Source organism: Ranitomeya imitator, chromosome 4 (genome assembly GCF_032444005.1).
Source record: "Ranitomeya imitator isolate aRanImi1 chromosome 4, aRanImi1.pri, whole genome shotgun sequence".
NCBI lineage: Eukaryota > Metazoa > Chordata > Amphibia > Anura > Dendrobatidae > Ranitomeya > Ranitomeya imitator.
Genome location: NC_091285.1, coordinates 430,332,335 through 430,354,899, shown reverse-complemented (window position 1 = coordinate 430,354,899; position 22,565 = coordinate 430,332,335). Strand labels below are relative to the sequence as shown.

Here is a 22,565-nt window from a genome sequence, read left to right as displayed (position 1 = left end):
AGGGAGAATCCTAAAAGTGTGCAGTGCATTAGTTGTGAGAATTCAGAAGCTGCGATGTCAGGATTCAGCTCTGCAGGTTCCAATAGTCGTCACATGGACACGTCACTCATATGCAATGTTCATACTTATGGTCCTGTGACAACGAGCTTCTCTTCTGCTTCTCTCAGTTTTTCACTGAACATTGAGAGCATTAGGGAGAGGGGCTCGTGTGTACATGACTAAGTGTGCAAATCGCATATGTCCTGGGGGGGCGCCAAAATGTATTCTTGCCCCGGGTGCCAGAAACCCTAGATACGCTTCTGACAGCAAGCCTTTGAAGGATCCTACACCTTGAGGTTCAAGGGACTCCAGAGGCACCAGCAGCTTCAAATAACTGTTTGCTGCTTTGTAATGGTATTTTGGCAGCTGCTCTCTTAATCCAATGAATTTGTCTGGCAGAAACCTTCCTCATTATGCCTACCTCATTATGCCTTTATCTGCATGAACTCTGTCTGTGCTCTGTTTCAGTCTTCAGTCACAAATTTCTTCACAGTATGATGATCACTCTTAAGCTTTAGTCACACTAAACGACTTACCAACGATCACGACCAGCAATACGACCTGGCCGTGATCGTTGGTAAGTCGTTGTGTGGTCCCTGGGGAGCTGTCACACAGACAGCTCTCTACAGCGACCAACGATCAGGGGAACGACTTCGGCATCGTTGAAACTGTCTTCAACGATGCCGAAGTCCCCCTGCAGCACCCGGGTAACCAGGGTAAACATCGGGTTACTAAGTGCAGGGCCGCGCTTAGTAACCCGATATTTGCCCTGGTTACCATTGTAAAAGTAAAAAAAAAAAAACACTACATACTCACATTCTGATGTCTGTCACATCCCCCGCCGGCGTCCACAGGGATAAAACTGCTTTCGGCAGGAGCGCTGCTAATGCACGCGCTGCTGCCGAGAGCTTCCCTGCACTGACTGTGTCAGCGCCGGCAGTAACAGCGTGTGCTCTGCTTTACGGCCGGCACTGACACAGTCAGTGCAGGGAAGCTCTCGGCCGAAGCGCGTGCATTAGCAGCGCTCCTGCCGAAAGCAGTTTTAACCCTGTGGACGCCGGGGGACGTGACAGACATCAGAATGTGAGTATGTACTGTTTTTTTTTAAAACTTTTACAATGGTAACCAGGGTAAATATCGGGTTACTAAGCGCGGCCCTGCGCTTAGTAACCCAATATTTACCCGGGTTACAAGTGAACACATCGCTGGATCGGCGTCACACACGCCGATCCAGCGATGACAGCGGGTGATCAGCAACGAAAAAATGGTCCTGATCATTCCCCAACGACCTCCCAGCAGGGGCCTGATCGTTCGTCGCTGTCACACATAACAAGATCGCTTGCGGGATCGTTACTACGTCACCAAAAGCGTGACGTTGCAACGATATCGTTAACGATATCGTTATGTGTGACGGTACCTTTAAGTTTTCGTGAAATATCTAATGTTTTCATACCTTGTCCAAGGCATTGCACTATTTAATGCTTTTCAGCAGCAGAGAGATCCTTTTTATTTCCCATATTGCTTGAAACCTGTGGCCTGCTTAATAATGTGGAACATCCTTTTTAAGTAGTTTTCCTTTAATTAGAATGACCTGGAAAACGAATTATCAAGTGCTTAAGATTGATTTAAGTGAACCATTGAGCACTGAGACGCAATACCATCCATGAGTTTATTTGAAAAACAAAACAATTAAATCTTTATGACACTTAAATCCAATTTGCATAATAATTTGGAACACAGTATAGTAGTATAATGCAGCACCATAGTAGTATAATGCAGCCCCATAGCAGTATAATGCACCCCTATAGTGGTATAATGCACCCCATAGAATAATGCAGCCTCATAGTGGTATAGTGCACACCATAGTATAATGCAGCCCCATAGTAGTATAATGCACCCCATAATATAATGCACCCCCATAGTATAATGCGGCCCCATAACAGTATACTGCACCCCCATAGCATAATGCAGCCCCATAGGAGAATAATGCTATCCCATAGTATAATGCAGACCCATAGCCGTATAATGCACCCACATAGTATAATTCAGCCCCATAATATAATGCACCCCCATAGTATAATGCAGCCCCATAACAGTATAATGCACCCCATAGTATAATGCAGCCCCATAGTAGCACCTCCATAGTATAATGCAGCCCCATACTGTGGTTTTACAAAAAAAATAAGTTTCTCCTTACCTGGTTGAGATCCAGTGGTGTAATCTGCTCGATAGATCTGAGGCGCGGACCTTCGTTCCGGAATATGGAAGTGACATCATACATCGGCAACATGCCCGCTGATGTCGGCTGCCGGCCTGTGATTGGTTAACTGTTGCCCTGCAGAAGGAATCTCCATCATGGCAACAAATTTTAACTGCCCGTGCGTCTGAGGATGCACGGGCAGTTAGTAAGCCGGCAGAATCCTGTCGCTGGGGCCCGGTGAGCAGAGGAGAGGGGGCCTGCTGCCCTCTGCTCATCGGGCCCCATACACAAGTAAGGGCAGTAATGCCCTGATGGCGGCCCTGACTGTAGACTAAGCATACATGTAATTCACAGACAAAAAAGGTGCAAAAAAGAGTGCCAAAAACACCGGAAAAAAATGAGAAAATGCAGAGTTTTTGAATGTAGCATTTTTACTGCCAAAAGAGTAGGTTATAGCTGCAGAAAACACCCCCGCAACAATGGACACTTTCCAGCTAACATCAACCCCAAGCACTACTGTTACCCCCATTGGCAATGTACCAGAGTTGGAGCATCTCATGTGGATTCTGAGGTGTTTGCGGGCTGGTACTTAGACTGGGAAAGGCCCGATGACCAGGGACCTTCACAGCCTGATATCAGCTCACAGCTGCCTACTTTACCTTTGCTGGTTACCAAAAATGTGGGAGACCCCACGTCGCTTTTTTTTCCAATTTAATTATTAGGTTAATTTATCTACAGTAAGCTACACACATGTAATAAGGCACTAATTATATCTCAGATATCTATCTTTGCACATCGCTAATAAACATCTGTCATTTCTATTCTGCATTCTATTCTAGTACATGTCACATGTACACACGGGCGGACAATAGAAAACCACATGGACAGTAAAAAAGAACCGTCTCACGCTTACGCCACATTCACATTACCAGTATATGGTCAGTATTTTACCTCAGTATCTGTAAGCCAAATCCTGGAGTGGCTCAATCATAGACGCACAATAGAAACACGTCACCACTTCTGCATTATTCACCCACTCCTGGTTTTGGCTTAGGCTACGTTCACATTTGCGTTGCGTCGGGCGCATGCGTCATGCGCCCCTATATTTAACATGGGGGCGCATGGACATGCGTTGTCTTGCGTTTTGTGACGCATGCGTCTTTTTTGGCGCAAGCGTCAGGGTGCAGAGGATGCATGTTACATTTTTTTGGCGCCAAAAATCATGCCAAAAAAGGATGCATGCATCACAAAACAATGCGTTTTGCATGCGTTTTGCATGTGTTGTGCGTTGCTTCCCCGACGCAACGGCCAACAACGCAAATGTGAATGTAGGCCTCCAGATACTGATCAAATACTGAATGTGTGAACGTGGCCTAAAGGTACTGTCACACTAGACGATATCGCTAGCGATCCGTGACGTTGCAGCGTCCTGGCTAGCGATATCGTCCAGTGTGACAGGCAGCAGCGATCAGGCCCCTGCTGGGAGATCGCTGGTCGGGGAAGAAAGTCCAGAACTTTATTTCGTCGCTGGATCTCCCGCTGACATCGCTGAATCGGCGTGTGTGACACCGATTCAGCGATGTCTTTGCTGGTAACCAGGGTAAACATCGGGTAACTAAGCGCAGGGCCGCGCTTAGTAACCCGATGTTTACCCTGGTTACCATCCTAAAAGTAAAAAAACAAACACTACATACTTACCTACAGCCGTCTGTCCTCCAGCGTTGTGCTCTGCACTCCTCCTGTACTGGCTGTGAGCGTCGGTCAGCCGGAAAGCAGAGCGGTGACGTCACCGCTCTGCTTTCTGGCTGCCCGGAGCTCACAGCCAGACCAGAGAAGCAGAGCGCCGAGGACAGACAGCGGAAGGTAAGTATGTAGCGTTTGTTTTTTTACTTTTTAGGATGGTAACCAGGGTAAACATCGGTTACTAAGCGCGGCCCTGCGCTTAGTTACCCGATGTTTACCCTGGTTACCGGGGACCTCGGGATCGTTGGTCGCTGGAGAGCGGTCTGTGTGACAGCTCTCCAGCGACCAAACAGCGACGCTGCAGCGATCCGGATCGTTGTCGGTATCGCTGCAGCGTCGCTATGTGTGACGGTACCTTTACAGTTGGATGGAGAAATAATTCCATTCACATCTCGGCCACTGGCCCCCAACACAGACCTGAATAAAGGGCAACTGCAAATTTTGTTGCAAAAATGTCAGGGGCTAGTCGGTCACTGTCATCTAAATGAAGCTGGTTTGGATGAATGGAGCAGTACCAGAATCTCCTGCTACAGACCGCAATGTGTGAACACAGCCTGGAGGCTGTATAGGTACATTATGTCAGCTTGGTGCCGCGGCCTCTTTTCTGACCCAGGGAGTCCACAGACAGGAGAGTGATGGACGCTTCCCTAAACAAACATGGAGGACCGGCTATCACGTGTGGGCGGCACCTAAGCGGTGTCACCTTACGGCCGTACGTCAGCTGTGGGCGCGGCTGTGGCCGGTTGCCTGGGGAGCCCGTGAGCCGGGAGCTGCGTCACACAGCTGGGCCTCCATCTTGTGAGCGGCGAGATGGGGCAGTGCGAGGTGATCTCCTCCAAGACCGTCCTGGTCTTCCTGAACCTCATCTTCTGGGTAAGGCTGCGGCGGGGTCACGTGGTGCGGCCTGAGCAGGGCAGTGCGGGCAGGTGATGTGGACTGGTCCGGAGTGCGTGCCATGTCCTAGCCAGCGCGTGCAGTGCAGTGTGCGCCCGTGGCAGCGCGTGCAGTGCGAGGTTGTGATGGTGACCCCTTTGCTCAGGCTGCAGCACATCCTCCTCCCCCCATGTTGCTATGTGAGGGTCCCATCAGCTTTAGCACTGGGTTTCCTTCCTGCCATGGTTGCCCCTGGTTGCAGTAGCCGGCCCCGCAGATCCAGGCGCCAGGATCTTCTCTTCAGTCACAGACTTCTGGTCACATAAGGGGATAGTGGAGCGGTTACCTATAGCAACCAGTCAGGCTGGAGGGGCCGGCGGCCCTGTGCCCGTTATACATGGAGTGTAAGGCCCCCGGGATGTGGCAGGTGGCTGCCCTGTATTCATGCCCTTTTATATAATACTACATTTATTTGCCCGGCTGGCAGCGGCCTCCCATCTATGGAGTCTTTCTCTGGCGGTGAGGGACTGGGGGTGATGAGCAGAACATCCCAATTGCTGTATGTTGATGATGACATGACCCCTGAGGTTCTTTGAGGATCCGCTCCTAAATCTTCAGCTATGTAGAGTATTGGAGCGGCTTTAGTTTTGGATTTTCGTTCAGGTCCACATTGAAGATCTCTGTGAACAATCCCTTAAGATGCTCTTTGGATAATGTGATCCAAGGACTTGTGAGGACCCTCTTACCTGTGTCTAGCATACAAACATGGCGGGCAGCCGTGATGCCTCTAATAATGTCCGGCTGGCAATCAGACAAGTGACTTCACGTGATCGGCCGGTGTGGGAGCAGGTGACACCGAGGGAATGCTGGTATGAGATGGATAAGAATCGGATTTTCAGTAAATGGGAACTCGCATAGGGACAGTAGGGAGTGACGCCACCTACGGGCCCCTCCGCTTGGGTGCAGGGTACTGTTATAGAGGGTCTATGGGCCACTCTGCTTGGGTGCGGGGTACTGTTATAGAGGGTCTATGGGCCCCTCCGCTTGGGTGCGGGGTACTGTTATAGAGGGTCTATGGGCCCCTCCGCTTGGGTGCCAGGTACTGTTATAGAGGGTCTATGGGCCCCTCTGCTTGGGTTCGGGGTACTGTTATAGAGGGTCTACGAGCCTCTCTGCATAGGTGTGGGGTACTGTTATAGACGGTCTTGTGGTTTTGTACTGTACACTACATGTAAAGCCATAGCCTCTTTATATGGGTCTCAATGATACTGCAATGTTATGTGCAGTTTATTTTCATTGAGGTATTGGAAAAACTGTGAGCAAATTCTCACCAGTTTGTCAGTGGCCAAGATTTAAAGGGAATTATTTGTCTATCCATAGATGTGAGCAGTATCCTGTACCCCGGCAACACTAGTGGTTCCACGGGATATGCAGAGGGCAGATTGGTGTCAAGTGAGATGTAGAGCTTAGGCCACAGTGTGACCTGCCTTATCCATAGAGCAGATTTCACGGCCAGCTTAAAGGGAACCTATCACCCCCTCAGGCGTTTGTAACTAAAAGAGCCACCTTGTGCAGCCCTAATGCTGCATTCTGACTAGGTGGCTCTTTTAGTTCTTGTTCCTGGCACTGCTGGAATAATCGCTTTTGAAATTTGTCCCTCATACCTGTGAAATCGTCCCGGGGGCAGGTCTTTCCCCCTAATCCAGCCGCCTCACATCCGTCACTCATGGCCTCTGCACGCCAGGCGCGGCCTCCTCTTCCTTCATAAGCATCCCCGGCGCCTGCGCTGCAAGTTCGAAGGCCGAAAAAAAAAAAAATAACAGCTCAGGCGCCGGGAACGCTAATGAAGGAAGAGGAGGTGGCGCCCGACACGCAGAGGCCATGAGTGACGGATGTGAGGCATCTGGATTAGGGGGAAAGACCTGCCCCCCGGACGATTTCATAGGTATGAGGGACACATTTCAAAAGCGATTATCGCAGCAGTGCCAGGAACAAGAACTAAAAGAGCCACCTAGTCAGAATGCAGCATTAGGGCTGCACAAGGTGGTTCTTTTAGTTACAAACGCCTGAGGGGGTGACAGGTTCCCTTTAACTCACTCATAGCCTGTCTATATGACCTTCAGGCGCTTTTTATAGCTGCTCATACCCTGTACCCTTAAGGTACCTTCACACTGAACAACATTACAACGATAGCGATCCGTGACGTTGCAGCGTCCTGGATAGCGATATCGTTGTGTTTGACACGCAGCAGCGATCAGGATCCTGCTGTGACATCACTGGTCGGAGCTAGAAGTCCAGAACTTTATTTAGTCGCTGGATCGGCGTGTGTGACGCCGATCCAGCGATGTGTTCACTGGTAACCAGGGTAAATATCGGGTTACTAAGCGCAGGGCCGCGCTTAGTAACCCGATCTTTACCCTGGTTACCATTGTAAATGTAAAAAAAAACACATACTCACATTCCGGTGCCTGTTACGTCCCTCGGCGTCCGCTTCCCTGCACTCCTCCTGCATCCTGTCAGCGCCGGCCGGCCGTAAAGCAGAGCACAGCTGTGATGTCACCGCTCTCCTTTACGGCCGGCGCTTACCATAAGGAGCGCTCGATAGCTGCTCATACCCTGTGCCCTTAGTGTATCTGATCATTAGGAGCTTTCGATATCTGGTCATACGCGTTCCAATCATCAGGCGCTCTCAATATCTGATATGTGTTGTCAGATCTCATTGGACATAATTACACATAGGTGTACACCACCAATAGACTATAGATTAATTAAGTCAACCACAACAAGAGAATACAGTATAGGGTGCCAATAAAAATATATTTTATTTTAATTAAATAATTAAAAACCTAAATAACATACAAGGTGACTGCATTCCAAGCAGGGAAGGCCAACACACAGAATGTAATCCCACATGTGCTTGCAGAGTATAATAAGATTAAAGCCACTAAAAAGTAACACCGCCAAGTTGCGGGATATACTATTCCCCTAAAAAATATATGGCTATAATAGAGGAGTGATTCGCAGCACTTACATCAATAAGGAGTCTGTGTTTGGCATCCCCCGCTGCCCCAACGCACGAAGAAAACGAAACAGCTATCCAGTTTTTTGGTGCCTTGGTACACCTACATGGGTTTCTTTGTGTAGTTACAGATTAATTAAGGAAAGGTAAAGAAAAAAGAATGTAATAAAATTACATGTCAACTCAATCGTGATTCTACATCAGACACAATATCGGGACATGTGTCCCTGACACGTCTTTCACCGGGATGCCAACGTTTTCTAAGGACTGTGTATATAGTTTGGGGATGAATAACATGACTCCTAACTTATAAATGACAATAGTGAGGAATCCGATTTCAATCTACGGTGTATTGGTTCTATAGCAGACATTATCAGCATTTAGTGGATCGCAGTTGCAATAATCACCACTGGTGGACACAGATGGAAAAGGGCCCCTGTGCAAGAATAGTATATGGGCCCTTTGCAGCCCAATTGCTAGTAAAAATGCTAAATTTTACCTGCTTTGTAGGTATAAAAAGGCCCCCTTACCTCTTGGGCCCCTGTGCGGCCGCATAGGTTGCACCAATAATATGTTCGTTCCTCCCCCTAGTAATCACAAACATCAGCTAATAACGGTGATCCAATATACATCCTAAAAAGGATGTATGTATGTGAAATGTTTGAGTTTTATTAAACAATAAAAGTTTACATTTTAATTTCACTTTTTTTTTTTCTTTACCTTTCCCCCAATTAATCTGCTCATAATTTCTGGATGTATGCTGTGCCCTTAGGGTACCGCCACACAGTGGCATTTTGATCGCTACGACGGCACGATCCGTGACGCTCCAGCATCGTAACAATATCGCTCCAGCGTCGTAGACTGCTGTCACACTTTGCAATGTACAACGCTGGAGCGATAATTTCATGACGTATGTGCGATGTAGAAGCCGTTGGTTACTATGCGCACATCGTATACAATATCGTGCACACCTTTGTTACACGATGCGATCATGCCGCCACAGCGGGACACTAGACGACGAAAGAAAGTTTCAAACGATCTGCTACGACGTACGATTCTCAGCGGGGTCCCTGATCGCAGGAGCGTGTCAGACACAGCGAGATCGCTGGAACGTCACGGATATATCGCTGGAACGTCACAAATCGTCGTAGCGCTCAAAATGCCACTGTGTGACGGTACCCTTAGGTTATCCAATCATTGGTTGATCTTAATATCTGGTGGTACAATGTGCCCCCTGGGTATGTGATCATCTGACGCTCTTGATATCTGGTCAGTTCTCTTATCTGAATTCTCAGGAGCTCTCAATACTCTTTGTACACTTATCTTGGAGATTATTTTGTGTAAAGAACGGCTATTTCTTTGCATGTCAGCTGTAGATAAAGTTTAGGCCATGTTGCCTGTGTGTTGTGGTATTTCCCTTGTGCAATTTTTGTTGTTTACAGAAAGTATTATAAAGCGAAAGTATTCATCCACCCCCTTTGCATTTTTTTGTTTTGCTAACTCACAACCTGGATTTTTTTTTTTTTTAAGGGCTTACGCCAGTTCATGTATAGGACATGCCTACACCTGTTATTTTTTTTGTTTTGTTTGTGGAGCAATCAACAAATGGGACAAAATTTAGTAATTTACTGAATACTTTAGTGCATAACTGTTTAACCCCTAAAGTCCATACTTTGTAAAGTCTCCTTTGGCGGCAATTATGGTACAGCTATAAGTCGCTTTGAATAAGTCTCTGAACTTTCCACTTATTGGCAATGGGATTTTTGCCCATTTCTCAGGGAAAAAACTGCTGCTTCAAGTTACCGAAGTTGCTTTCCTGTATAGAACAGCAGTCTTCAATTCTGACCACAGATTCTCAATTTTATTAAGCTCTGGGCTTTGACTAGGCCACTCCGAAACATACACACATTTCCCCTTAAACCACTCAAGTGTTGCTTTAGCAGTATGCTTTGGGTCACTGTCTTGTTGGAAGGTAAAGCTCTGTCCCAGCCTCATATCACTGACAGACTGAAACAGGTTTTGCTCAAGAATATCTATGTATTTTGGACCATTTTCACTTTCCCTGCTGCCAAAAAACATCCCCACTGTATGATGCTGCCGCCACCATATTTCACTGTGGGGATGGTGTTCTTGAGGTGATGAGCTGTGCTGGTTTGGCGCCAGACATCGCATTTACTTTGGTGGCCAAAAAGTTCGATTTTGGTCTCGTCTGACCACAGCACCTTCCTCTATACATTTGCGGAGTCTCCCACATGTCTTTTAGTGAGCCATACATTTTGTGTGTTAAGTAAAGGCGTTTTTTCTGCCCTCTCTTGTATAAAGGCCACCTGTATGGAGTGTACAGCTTATTGTGGTCATATGGACAGATACTTCAGTCTCTGTTTGGGGACTCCACAGCTCCCTCAGGGTTGCCTGTCTCTGCTGCCTCTCTGATTAATGCCTTCCTTGCCCAGGCTGAGCGTTTTGGTGGGCGGTCCCCTCTTGGCAGGTTTGTTGTGGTACCATGTTCTTTCCATTGGATGATAATGGATTTGATGATGCTCTGGGGATCATTGGGATATTTTTTTATAACACAACCCTGACTTGTTCTTCTCAATAACTTTGTCCCTGACTTGTTTGGAGATCTCCTCGGTCTTCATGGTGGTATTTGCTTAGTGGTGCCTCTTGTTTAATGGTGTTGCAGCCTCTGTGGCCTTTCAGAAAAGGTAAAGTGACAGACCATGGGACACTAGAGTGCACACAGATGGACTTCCTGTCACTAAGCATGTGAAGGTAATTGCTTGCACCAGAAATCGTCATAGCAAAAGGTGTGAATACATATGCACATGCCAATTTTTAGTTATTTGATCCCATAAATTGAATTTGTTTTCCTCACTTCTCTTCAACAACTTAGACTATTTAGTGTTGATGCGTCTCACATAAATCGGATTACAAAGATATTTAAGATCAGGTTGTAATATAGCAAAATGGGTAAAAAGCGCCTTGTGAATACTTCTGCAAGGCGCTGTAGCACTAGAAATGTACACACTTTTTACCTTTCCAACAATTTTCAAATCTGCAATGTTTCAATGTAGAATTCAGTGCTGACCAAACTCTTGCTAATAGGGTGTAGTATATGGCGAGTCTGAATCAAAATCTGCCCAAATCCAGTATGTAACATGTGGTGGAATGTCCACAAATAAATCCGTAGCTCATAACTCGTGCGCTCGCTATTAGTTTTGGTTTTCAGACAGATTTCCGTTTTACAGATGATGTGCAGAATGTATTGCTAACTTTTTGCTTTTCTTTTTTCCAGGCTGCAGCGGGCATCCTATGTTATGTGGGGGCCTACGTCTTCATCACTTACGATGATTATGACCATTTCTTTGAGGACGTTTATACCCTGATTCCTGGGGTGGTAATAATAGCTGCTGGAGCGCTCCTCTTCATCATAGGCCTGATAGGTTGTTGTGCCACAATCCGCGAAAGTCGTTGCGGTCTAGCAACAGTAAGTGACTTGACTATATACCGTGCCATTTTATGTACGTACCGGTACCTAATGTTCAAGTGTTCAGGGCTTATTGGTTGCACCATCCGAGACATTTGTGGTATATCAATGGAATATGACATGCTCACCGATAGATGTACAGGCCATGTTGTATGCCGTCACACATGGAGCCGTGGCTGGTCGTGAGCTCCTCTGTTCATTTCTTTGGCAGCTCTGAAAACTGCAGAGTAAGCAAAGTGTAAAGAAACCAGAATGGCTTGTAATTCTCATAGGCCGATACATCTGGATGATAATGATAGGGGTTTTCTGATCTTAGATGTTTTTGTAATCTCTCACATCTGGAACCTGCACCTTTGTGAACAATGGGGACCAACTCTCTGCCAACATCTTTTAAGGCTACTTTCACACTAGCGTTAACTGCAATCCGTCATAATGTGTCGTTTTGCAGAAAAAACGCATCCTGCAAAAGTGCTTGCAGGATGCGTTTTTTCACCATAGACTTGTATTGACGATGCATTGCAACGGATTGCCACACGTCGCATCCGTCGTGCGACGAATGCGTCGTGCTTTGGCGGACCGTCGGGAGCAAAAAACGCTACATGTAACGTTTTTTGCTCCTGACGGACCGCTTTTTCCGACCGCGTATGTGCGGCCGGAACTCCGCCCCCACCTCCCCGCACCTCACAATGGGGCAGCGGATGCGCCGGAGAAATGCATCCGCTGCCTCCGTTGTGCAGTGCGTTAAACGCTAGCGTCGGAATCTCTGCCCGACGCATTGCGACGGGGAGATTCCGACGCTAGTGTGAAAGTAGCCTAACATTGCCTGATACAGCATTCCCACAGGAGATAAGCCATTGCCAGGAGACTGTATGGGGGAGGAATAGCTGATGGCTATGGAGAGCCTCACCTTAAAGTATGTAGCCTGGGGCTGACTGGTTTTCTGGCAATTAACATATACAAGGTTTTTCTCAGACAACTCCCCATACCTCCAAGATATAAGATCTGCCATGAATAGCTCCATGCTTTCCTTCATTACCCTGCACTATTAGGCTTAGATTGTGCAGATCCAGCTTATCTTTCTCCTTACAATGGGAGCCTTTACTACATTTATTCAGTTACTATCCACACAGTTGAAATACAAAAGCTTTTCATAAAACCAAACAATGAACTGAAACTACGTGATCTTTGTGGATGGTTAATGGACTTTAAAGGGCCATTTACATTTAGAGATTAACTTGAGCGCTTTCTAAAGGTACCGTCACACTCAGCGACGCTGCAGCGATATAAACAACGAGCCGACCTAAACTAGATCGCTGGAGCATCGCTGTTTAGGTCGCTGTAGAGAAGTCAAACACAGCAACTCCAGAACGATGCAGGAGCGATCCAGTGACTCACTTATCGTTCTCGCTGGTTGTTCGCTCCATGTAAAACATTGCAGGCATCATTGCTTTTGATGTCAAACATGACGATACACGCCGACCTGACAACGAAATAAAGTTCCGGACTTCTAGCTCCGACCAGCGATGGCACAGCGGGATCCAGATCGCTGCTGCGTGTCAAACACAACGAGATCGCTATCCAGAACGCTGCAACGTCACGGATCTTGTCGTTCTCGTTGCAAAGTTGCTGAGTGTGAAGGTACCTTTAGACTCCTTTTGTGATAATCTATTAGTGTAAACTTGCTGCTGATCATCGATGAACAAGCAAAACGCTCCTTCATCGGGTGAAATTACGTTTTTTTTTCTGCACAGAAGATCGTTGTGCTCGGCAGCGCATCGCCCTGTGTGAACAAGAGCTGCGATGTGTAGAACAATGACACCCTATGTGCACTGAGCGATCTTACAGATCATCGCTTAGTGCGTGGTCTGAACAGGATATTGGACCACCACCAATCATTGATTACTTACTGCTCGAAACTCCCCCGGTCTGTTAATGTAAGCAGACTTTATGGTTGAGCTATGGACGAGTAATGTAGCAGTATTATTATACATTTTTATAGCCCCATTTATTCCATGGCGCTTTCCATGTGAAAAGGGGGGCAAATATAGACAAGTACTATAAACATGAGTAAAACAAGGCACACACAAGTACAGGAGGAGAGAGGACCCTGCCCGCGAGGGCTCACTGTCTACAGGGGATGGGTGAGGATACACTAGGAGAGGGTAGAGTATCTGAAGACAGTATTTGTAGAGAGTCTTCACAATCTGCTCTAAAGCATCAGGGGGCTTTCCTGACAAATGGGTCACTTGCTGAATTAATGAGGCGTGTGTCAGTGGTAAATAAATATAACTGTTCATCAATAATTTAAAATAAAGTATTGTGTTTTGTGCATCATTGTTCTGTATTGGCTGTCATTCACGCTTTCATATTGCTGGACACATCTTATCTTCTAGTGATCAATCCAGTTACTGCCCTTGTTGGAGTATAACATCTGTGACATTTCTTCTTTTCTTAGTTTGTGATCATCTTGCTTTTGGTATTTGTAACTGAAGTTGTTGTGGTCGTTTTGGGATATATATACAGAGCTAAGGTGAGTGTCTGGCTTATAAATGATCAAAAGTCTTATATTATGGGGATTTTTTTTTTTTTTTTTTTGGGGGGGGGGGGGGGGGGGAATCAAATACTAATATTAAAAACACCCATGCTGATCAACTGAGCCTGCTTTGAGCAGTGAAACTTATTGAAACCTCAATAGTCTTCTTTATATATCTCACTTTGTCTGATCTTTAGTTGATTTTTCTCACGTATATGGCGCCATTAATTCCACAGCGCTTTACACACGTTATCATCACTGTCCCCATTGGGGCTCACAATCTAAATTCCCTAGCGGGATGTCTTTTGAGTGTGGGAGGAAACCCACGCAAACATAGGGAGAACATACAAACTCCTTGCAGATGTTGTCCTTGGTGGGATTTGAACCCAGGACCCCAGACTCTGCTTGTCTGAATGAGTGGTGTGGTCATCGTGTGATGTGCGTACTTGGTTTGGTACCGACTACTTTCCTAGTAAAGGAAAGTTAGCAGCGCTTTAAAAAATGCTTTTCTGTCCATCACATGATTTTTAAAAAGCCTGCCAAATAAAGCAAGTTATTTCCCAAGTTGCCCAACAAAGCTAATGTGGTGATAACTAAACATTGTGTTTTATTTCAAAAGGTAGAAGATGAGGTTGATAAGAGCATCACAAATGTATTCAATCAGTACAATGGCGTCTCCTCTGACTCAGCAAGTCGGGCAATCGATTATGTTCAGAGACAGGTAGGAAGAAAACATCTCGCCCAACTACAGTTGTGGAAGAAATAACCATTTGTCCTTATCCACATTTTAACCGGTGAATTATTTCTCTGCAGCTTCGCTGCTGTGGGGTTCACAACTATTCGGACTGGGAGAAAACCCCATGGTATGATAGGTCAAAGAACAACAGTGTACCGTTAAGCTGCTGCCGAGATAGTGTGTTCAACTGTACGGGCAGCATGAGCCGCCCCGGAGATCTGTACTCCGAGGTAAGCCACGCACCCGCTCGTGACGCTGTTCTTTTTATTAACTCTATGATTACACAACTTCCAGACTTGTAGGTAAAGCAGACAGTATTTCCACAATACTTCTTCTCTTTTCTCTAATAAACAATGTGTTTGATTATTTCAAGGGCTGTGAGGCACTGGTAGTGGTAAAGCTGCAAGAAATAATGATGTACGTAATATGGGCTGCACTGGCGTTTGCCACAATACAGGTAAGAATCTATACCTGCATGAAAGCTGTCCGTGGGGCTTCGGTCCATCCAGAGACACCAATAGATTTCTGCGTATCACATTGGGAGGTGCCTTACAGTGTAGATATGTTAATATCTGTACACATTCCATCAGTTAATCACATTTTGCTCATCATCATAATATCGTGGACACATCTTCTTGATGCTATTCTTGATTCGTTTGTGCATTGCAGCCTGTAATGAGCCAAATTGCATAGTATTGAGTTCTGTGAGAACGCAGTATCACAGATCTAGTTTTCCCTGAGAAGCACTGAATACCGTACACCACCATTTACACACACACTGAAAACAACGGACAGATCTCGTGATTCTGAGAAGCTTTAGGTGTGTCCTAGAATTCTCATGCACTGAAACTATTACTGCTTTAGTATCTGATACCCATAAAGTAAGTATTTAGTCAGAAAGTATGATTGTTCTACCAACTTGTAAAAGTTATCCTATTTATGCGCTAACATGACAAGCACACATAGCTGAAATTGCTTGAGGACGTGATCAACAGGTTTAGTTTCTTGTAGTCTGACTGCCACCTTTTGTATATAGTGCAGTGCACACCTCGCACAGTGTATGGGCTACTTACCCAACAACTGGGATTCTAGAATGGTTAGGGCCCCCATACACCTTAACGTACCGTCACATTAAGCAACTTACCAACGAGAACGACAGCGATCCGTGACGTTGCAGCATCCTGGATTGCGATCTCGTTGTGTTTGACACACAGCAGCGATCAGGATCCCGCTGTGACATCGCTGGTCGGAGCTGAAAGTCCAGAACTTTATTTGGTCGTCAGGTCGGCGTGTATCGTCATGTTTGACATCAAAAGCAACGATGCCTGCAATGGTTTTCCATGGAGCGAACAACCAGCGAGAACGATAAGTACGTCACTGGATCTCTCCTGCATCGTTCTGGAGCTGCTGTGTTTGACGTCTCCTAGCGACCTAAACAGCAACGCTGCAGCAATCGGCATCGTTGTCTATATCGCTGCAGCGTCGCTAAATGTGACGGTACCTTTAGTCTAAAGTCAGCTGATAACCAATCTCGGCCGACAGGCAATTGCCTTCTATGCACAATAGATAGCCGTCGGCTTATTAATAGTCCAGTTTACAGACTCCTGACTCATTCATGCAATGGAGCTCTCTGCATTTTTGAATGCTCCTGGGTTCTCTATGATAAAGCTGATGCCAGACTCCTGGTGGTCTTGCATCACAGATAACAAAAGGATTGTAGTATGAGATCAGTCATGGCTGATCAACAGTCTGGAGGCTCGAATACTTAATAGATTGGCAGAACCTGCTGATCAACAAAGTAAGGCTAGTTTCACACCAGTGTTTACCTGATCTGCGGCGGGCTGCGGACTTCCTCCGTGAAGCCCCGCCCTCCGCCACACCTCCGCTGCTAGCTCCACCTACATCTGCATGCGGCCTGCATACCTATATTTAACATTAGGTACGCAGGTCGTGCAGCTGTATGCGGATTGTGCCACATGCGTCGTTTTGACGATGCGGGGAAAAAAATGCTACAGGCTGCGTCTACGCTGGTCGCCGCATCGTCAAAACGACGCATGCGGCACCATCCGCATACAGCCGCACGACCTGCGTACCTAATGTTAAATATAGGTACGCAGGCCACATGCGGACCGCAGGCCACATGCGGACCGCAGGCCACATGCGGACCGCATGCAGAAGTAGGCGGAGCTAGCGGCGAAGGTGCGGCCAAGGGCGGGGCTTCACGGAGGAAGTCCGCAACCCGACGCAGATCAGGTAAACGCTAGTGTGAAACCGGCCTTAGTCTAAGGTGAATATAGGTCTCTACTCCTGACAGATGATGTTGGATTAGTGAAGAATCCAGTCTGATAAATTTCCGCAGATGATCCTTTTGTTCTTCCTTGGAGACTAGCAGCAGAGGAGTCTGACAGTGGCTTTATTATAGAGAATACAGGAGCTCTCAGCCGAGTTAAGTATTTCTGTGTTTGGAGGAGTCGAGAGAGAACTGTGATTCGAACACTAGTTCAAAGAAAAGCAGACTAATGTGTATGGGGCCTTAAGATTCTAGCATTTTTGCACAGAGCCATGGCTCACAACCTCTGTGGTTTAAACCTCTTCCCAAACCTGGTGTTGATTATACTCTCATTCATGGGGATCTATTAGGCCTCATTCATAGGTCAGTATTTTACATCAGTGCTCATATACCCAAAACCAGGATTGAGTGGAATTTGCAGAGAGAAACTGATTGAAAGATTGCCACCTGTTCTGTGTTTGAGTCACTCCCGGTTTGACATACAAATACTAATGTGTGAATAAAGCCCAAAACTGAGATTCGAGGGATAGAATCGCTTTTCAGGTTATTTTAAAAGTTCGAAACATTTACCTCTTGCACATAAATACTTTAACTTCCAGGGCACTAAACAAAAAGCTGCATTCACATCAATACACTGAAATGTGTTTTTTAGTTTCAAATTTGGATGTATCAAGCCAAAATCACATATCCATCTTTAAAAATGTATTCTTTAGAAAACCTGGCTATTTTTCATTGTGTGCTGGATACGATTTTTATCACATTTGTTTTACTTTCCTTTTTTTTTTTTGCTTCTGTGTCATATATTCAGATGTGACTAGAACGCTAAAGGCTAGCAACTGGCCGGTGAGAAACAGCCATAACACACGCAGCATATCTGTGTTGTTTTTTTTTTGTTTTTTTGTGTGGTTCGAATAAGTGGGATGGGCGAGTGTGGCTATCCATCCTCAATTATTGGACCTGTGGGAAAAAATAAATAAAAATGTGGCCTTAAATTGTAAACCTAGAGGAAAGTGTAATAATTCCAACTATAGCGAGTAACCCCATGCAGAAAGAAATGGGCCAAGCATTAATAGACACACAACAGAAAAACTATAACAAGAATAATGAGGAAGAGGACATTCCAGTGATTATTACATGGCTGTGTATACTGGGAGGTTCTGTATACCTTCATGTTAAGTCATATTCCACAAAGTCTCATAAATGGCTGTCATTCTTACATAGAGACATGATATGCCTTTCAGGCTATTTAATGAAGGTAAGTAAATGACAGGTGCTCCATGAGCCACACTCATGAAAGCAGGTCTGTTACTGTCCACCTGGCCGATTTGGGTGCTTCCTTATAGTCTTGATAGTGTCAGATGTTGGGAAATGATCCATTTACTAGGGTGAAGGTTCATTTCCAGGAGGAATGGTTCTTCAGCATTGTTTTACCATGAGAATACAGTTTGCTAAAACACGGGTTATTTTCATGCTTTAGGTGTAAGTGAAGAACACAACAGGTCATTTTGTGATAAAATACAAGGCTTCACTTCTCATGTAGTCTTATGACCGTGTTCATTCCTTCTGTACATTGCAGCCTCCTGGAGTGAAAGGAGGTGACCTAGGTCTGGGGATAACATTGCCTACACATCACTGCTATTCCCACTATATTGCTCTGGTTTTAGTATTGTATGAGATTCTGAACATGATTTCTTTTAAATTATAAAACATAGTGAATCCTTACCTAATCACTCCTTTGTAGACCCAGTTCTGCTGTTCAGTGGTCCCTCCCCTCCTGTCCTTTAGCAGTGTTCACATCAATCATTCAGATGACGATTGCAGGCTTAGTGGTCACTTGCTGCGTACACAAGCATTTCCACGGAGGCCAGTGATATGCCTGCAGCGGTCATATGGAGGATGGATGTGATCTAATTACTGCAGGACCACTGTGGACCCCAAAACATTGGCTTTGTGACTAGATTAGATGATTGGTTCTATTTTGTGTGTGGGTTTTCTTTTTTTTTTTTTTTTTTTTTTTTACTACCAGCAGCTCGATATGTCTTGACAATGCTCTTTAATATTAATGTGTTGAGGAAAAAAAAACTTATTTGGATCCACTAAACTGACGGTATGTCTTGTCTGCCTCTCTTCTTAGCTCCTGGGTATGCTGTGTGCATGTATCGTGCTATGCAGAAGAACTCGTGATCCGGCCTATGAACTTCTCATTACTGGTGGAACCTATGCATAAACCCACTTGATCACTTGCTCCCTGTGCTTTGGATCCTTCAGCCCTTATTCCCAAGGAATCCGCTCTAGGATGAGACTCTCCTTGTCCAAGTAGTTTTTACTCCGCTGATTCTCAGCTATGAGCGAACAGTGGGTTACCTCTGCCCCGGGACTCTTCTCTACCTTCAGCCTGTCACTTTAATAGTTTCTTTTTATTATTATTTTGAGTGGATTTGTAGGTTTTAGCGTTTTGCTATAAGATTACTAGTGAAGTAAAGGCAGCATTGCGATTAAATCATTGCTCTGAATTCAGGTCGGAGTGATTTTTTTTTTTTTTTTTTTTTTTTTTTTTTTTTAATAGCTCGCTGCCATGCGTGGTGTTTTCTCCCTTTTGGCTGTGGAGTGGTTTGATACCTAGAGATATTTTACTTGCCTGCATCCTACACACAGTTTTATTATTCTGCACTCTGGACAGCCTCATGCAGCAAGCACGGCCAGTATTTTCCAAATTTCTGAGTAATGTTCATGTATGTATTGTTACTTCTACACATTAGAGGGTCTTTTTATACCCCCCCGATATGCAGGTGTTTGACTATATGGAGCAAACTGATGTGCTCTGGATGTAAAATTGTATCATAAGTGCATTTATAAGTGGAATGAGACTGAACGTTGGGTTGACAAATGTAGCACGCACTATGATGCCAATTGGTTTGCACAGAGGATGGTGGAGAAACAATTGCTTTGTAAATCCTGCTGTAGGAGGCACATTGGGTAGTATTGGCATCGCAGAAAGGAAGCATGTACTCTTCCACCAAGAATCAGCATTAACCCGACTCGCATAAAAACTTGTCCAAAAGTGTAAAGGTAAATGTTCATACATGTTGGTCATTAATTTATAACTCTTGTAAAAGACACCTTTTCTTTGTCTTGACAGTTGTCTTAAAATGATGCTGGCTGCTCGGCAAGCAGTTCTGGAACTAAGTTTCTTCCCTCCAAGGGGAGACAATTGTGAAAAATGAGATTTTGGAATTCTGGAAAGTGATTTATTTGTAGCAGACTAAAAAAAAGTGTTCACACTACAGTTAGTAGGGAGCTTGGTCGCCCACACTCGCCTCTTTCACACCTGCTTAATTTGGGTTCATTTTGTGTCATTAGTCCTGCAGTTAGCTCGGGACTTGAGTCCGTAACACAAATGCACCTCTATTAAAGTGTGTGAAAATGGCCAACGTTCGGGTTCCTTGGCCAGACACACATTCTGAATAAGATGCAGTTAGTATTTGTTTTTTTTCATAGTATAAATTTAGGTTCTTTATACAGACCACTTTCTGTTGGTAATCACCTCTGTGTAGAACTATAGTAGCGACCGTAGCATTCGCTGGATCAATATTGTCTCCATTCAGAACGACAAACAATTCTGTAACTGGAACCTGACCTGTAAATAGTGACTGATTCAATAAAACATACATCTAACTTTCAGTGTGTGAATAATTTATTTTTAAATAGGGTAATTCTTTTGAAGAGGTTTAGTGTCCCGGACCCCTGCGTGGGCTTCTCCATCTGCCAAGGCTGGTCCAGGACTCGGCTCTGTAGAGCGTGGCTTTCGACCAGTACAGAGTCGCCTGGACCAATCTGTTCTGGCTTTTGTTTTAATAGCAATATCTTGAAAAAAGTTAAATGGGTATTCTGGTGTCAGCAAATATATGGTATACAATTTTGTAATCCTTTTAGTACAAATTTTTCCAAATTTGATATTTGCTTACTGCAATTCTGTAGGAACCTTCATTGTCTGCTTTGAGTGATCATGTGGTGGACACATTGGGGCACGTTCTTGATGCACATTAACTTAAGGGTGCATATACATGTATCGATTGTGGCCCTTAGCCTGATCTTAAGTGGTTTCTGATAGATGTGACCAGTTCCCTTTAATTTAACAACACTTATCCTGTATATGTAGGGTTAATCAGCAGGTAGCTTATCATGATGAATGTGTCCGGCTACTGTACTGAAAGTTGCGTCACTCTGGAGAAAATTAACTTTATTACTCCTGGGTGCCACCGGCTTTCAGTCATACAGGCGTCCCGGCTACAGTAAGTATGCCTTGGCACTTTGATAGACTGCCAGGTCCCCAGTCATGCACTGTAGAGAGCTGGCTGTCAGTCAAAGTGCTGGGGTTTGTTTATACCTGCTGCTCACAGTATAGTGAGCGGTGACTGAATTTTCTCCAGAGTGTCGCAGCTTCAGTATGGTGGACAGGCACCTTCATAGTGCTACTTACCTGCAGGTTAATAGCATTATCTGATCTGATAGGTTCCCTTTAAATCAGATTATTATTGGTGATGTACAGTATATAATGACCTGCTGAAGAGTTTCTGTGGCTGTGCCGTGATTTCTCTTGGTATATTGTTTTTTAGAAATTAAGTAATCACTTATGGCAACAAGAAACCACTGTGAAGGTTTACCTTGATGTTTGCCTTAAGGAGGTAGACATTCCACCGGAGCTTCACTACAAAAGTGAATGGTCAAGATTATGGAAATAGCCTGGTGTGCTGTCATAAATTCCATAGAAGTAAATGGTGTAGCACAGAGACCCCCATTTTGGTGAGAGGTGTGGGTCTATTGCTTATGGCGTATCCATATATTTCTAAGAGAGTGAAGTCAAGAAGAACAAACACAGGTATCCTGCTGTTGATTACCAGGAGCACTTTGCTGATTGCATAAATGAAGCCATAAGGACCATAACCCTGCACTGTCCTATTTATGACCGCTTACGTTATCCTAAAATCTCTAGAGGTTTGCACCAGGCATATAAGTGTCTTCATGCCACAGTGTTTGATAACTCTACAATATACTTTGCACAAACCAGTCCCAATTCTATTATCAACGGCGTTATACGGGCTTTTGTCTGGGCTGTGGGGGCTGCACACACAAACTCTTTCTTGACATCCACATTTGTTATTTCTTGTGAAGCATTCTCTGCATCAGCAGATGTAGGTCATGGGTCTCTGGTTTCCCAAGGATATGATTCAGGCACTTGAAAGTCAGGACATCGCATGAAGATCAAAAACTGAGTAGGATATAAAATGGGCAGAAAGCTGGAAAAGCAGCTGATTACAAAATGGGGATATTCTGGTCTGAAATATGGCTACAATTTACAATAAAATGTGGACGCCGTGTATTGTTTCAGTGGAAAACGCAATTGTAAATGCAGGCTGTAAAACTGGATTATCCAGTCAAAGGAAGAAATCTGATATGTTGCTTGACATCATATCTTTGTAAATCTGAATTCTTTAGTTATGAGAAGGTTGTTTAACCTTGTGAAGGGAATCTGTCAATAGGAACAACCCCTCCTAAGCCGTCTATATGGACATGCAGGACTTTAGAAGCTGAATAAAGTGATACCTTGAGACCTGTAATCCGATGTCTATTCCAGACAAATTCAC

At 45.0% G+C, this 22,565-nt stretch overlaps 1 protein-coding gene across 1 annotated transcript; it reads left to right on the top strand.

Moving 5' to 3' along the window:
- The first annotated feature begins 4,708 nt into the window (after nucleotides 1-4,708).
- TSPAN3 (tetraspanin 3) lies at nucleotides 4,709-20,601 on the top strand. The gene is made up of 7 exons (XM_069765541.1): nucleotides 4,709-4,855; nucleotides 11,170-11,361; nucleotides 13,817-13,891; nucleotides 14,514-14,615; nucleotides 14,708-14,860; nucleotides 15,004-15,087; nucleotides 19,055-20,601. The coding sequence occupies exons 1-7, from the start codon at nucleotides 4,793-4,795 to the stop codon at nucleotides 19,145-19,147; spliced, it is 762 nt and encodes a 253-aa protein (XP_069621642.1). The 5' UTR covers nucleotides 4,709-4,792; the 3' UTR covers nucleotides 19,148-20,601.
- Nucleotides 20,602-22,565: the final 1,964 nt, after the last annotated feature.

What these genes read in the sequence shown, in the direction of transcription:
- TSPAN3 (XM_069765541.1), top strand. Translation starts at nt 4,793, where the DNA reads ATGGGGCAGTGCGAGGTGATCTCCTCCAAGACCGTCCTGGTCTTCCTG. An exon ending in GTCGTTGCGGTCTAGCAACA is followed by an intron (nt 11,362 to 13,816) that starts GTAAGTGACTTG and finishes TTCTTTTCTTAG; the next exon opens with TTTGTGATCATCTTGCTTTT. An exon ending in GATATATATACAGAGCTAAG is followed by an intron (nt 13,892 to 14,513) that starts GTGAGTGTCTGG and finishes TTATTTCAAAAG; the next exon opens with GTAGAAGATGAGGTTGATAA.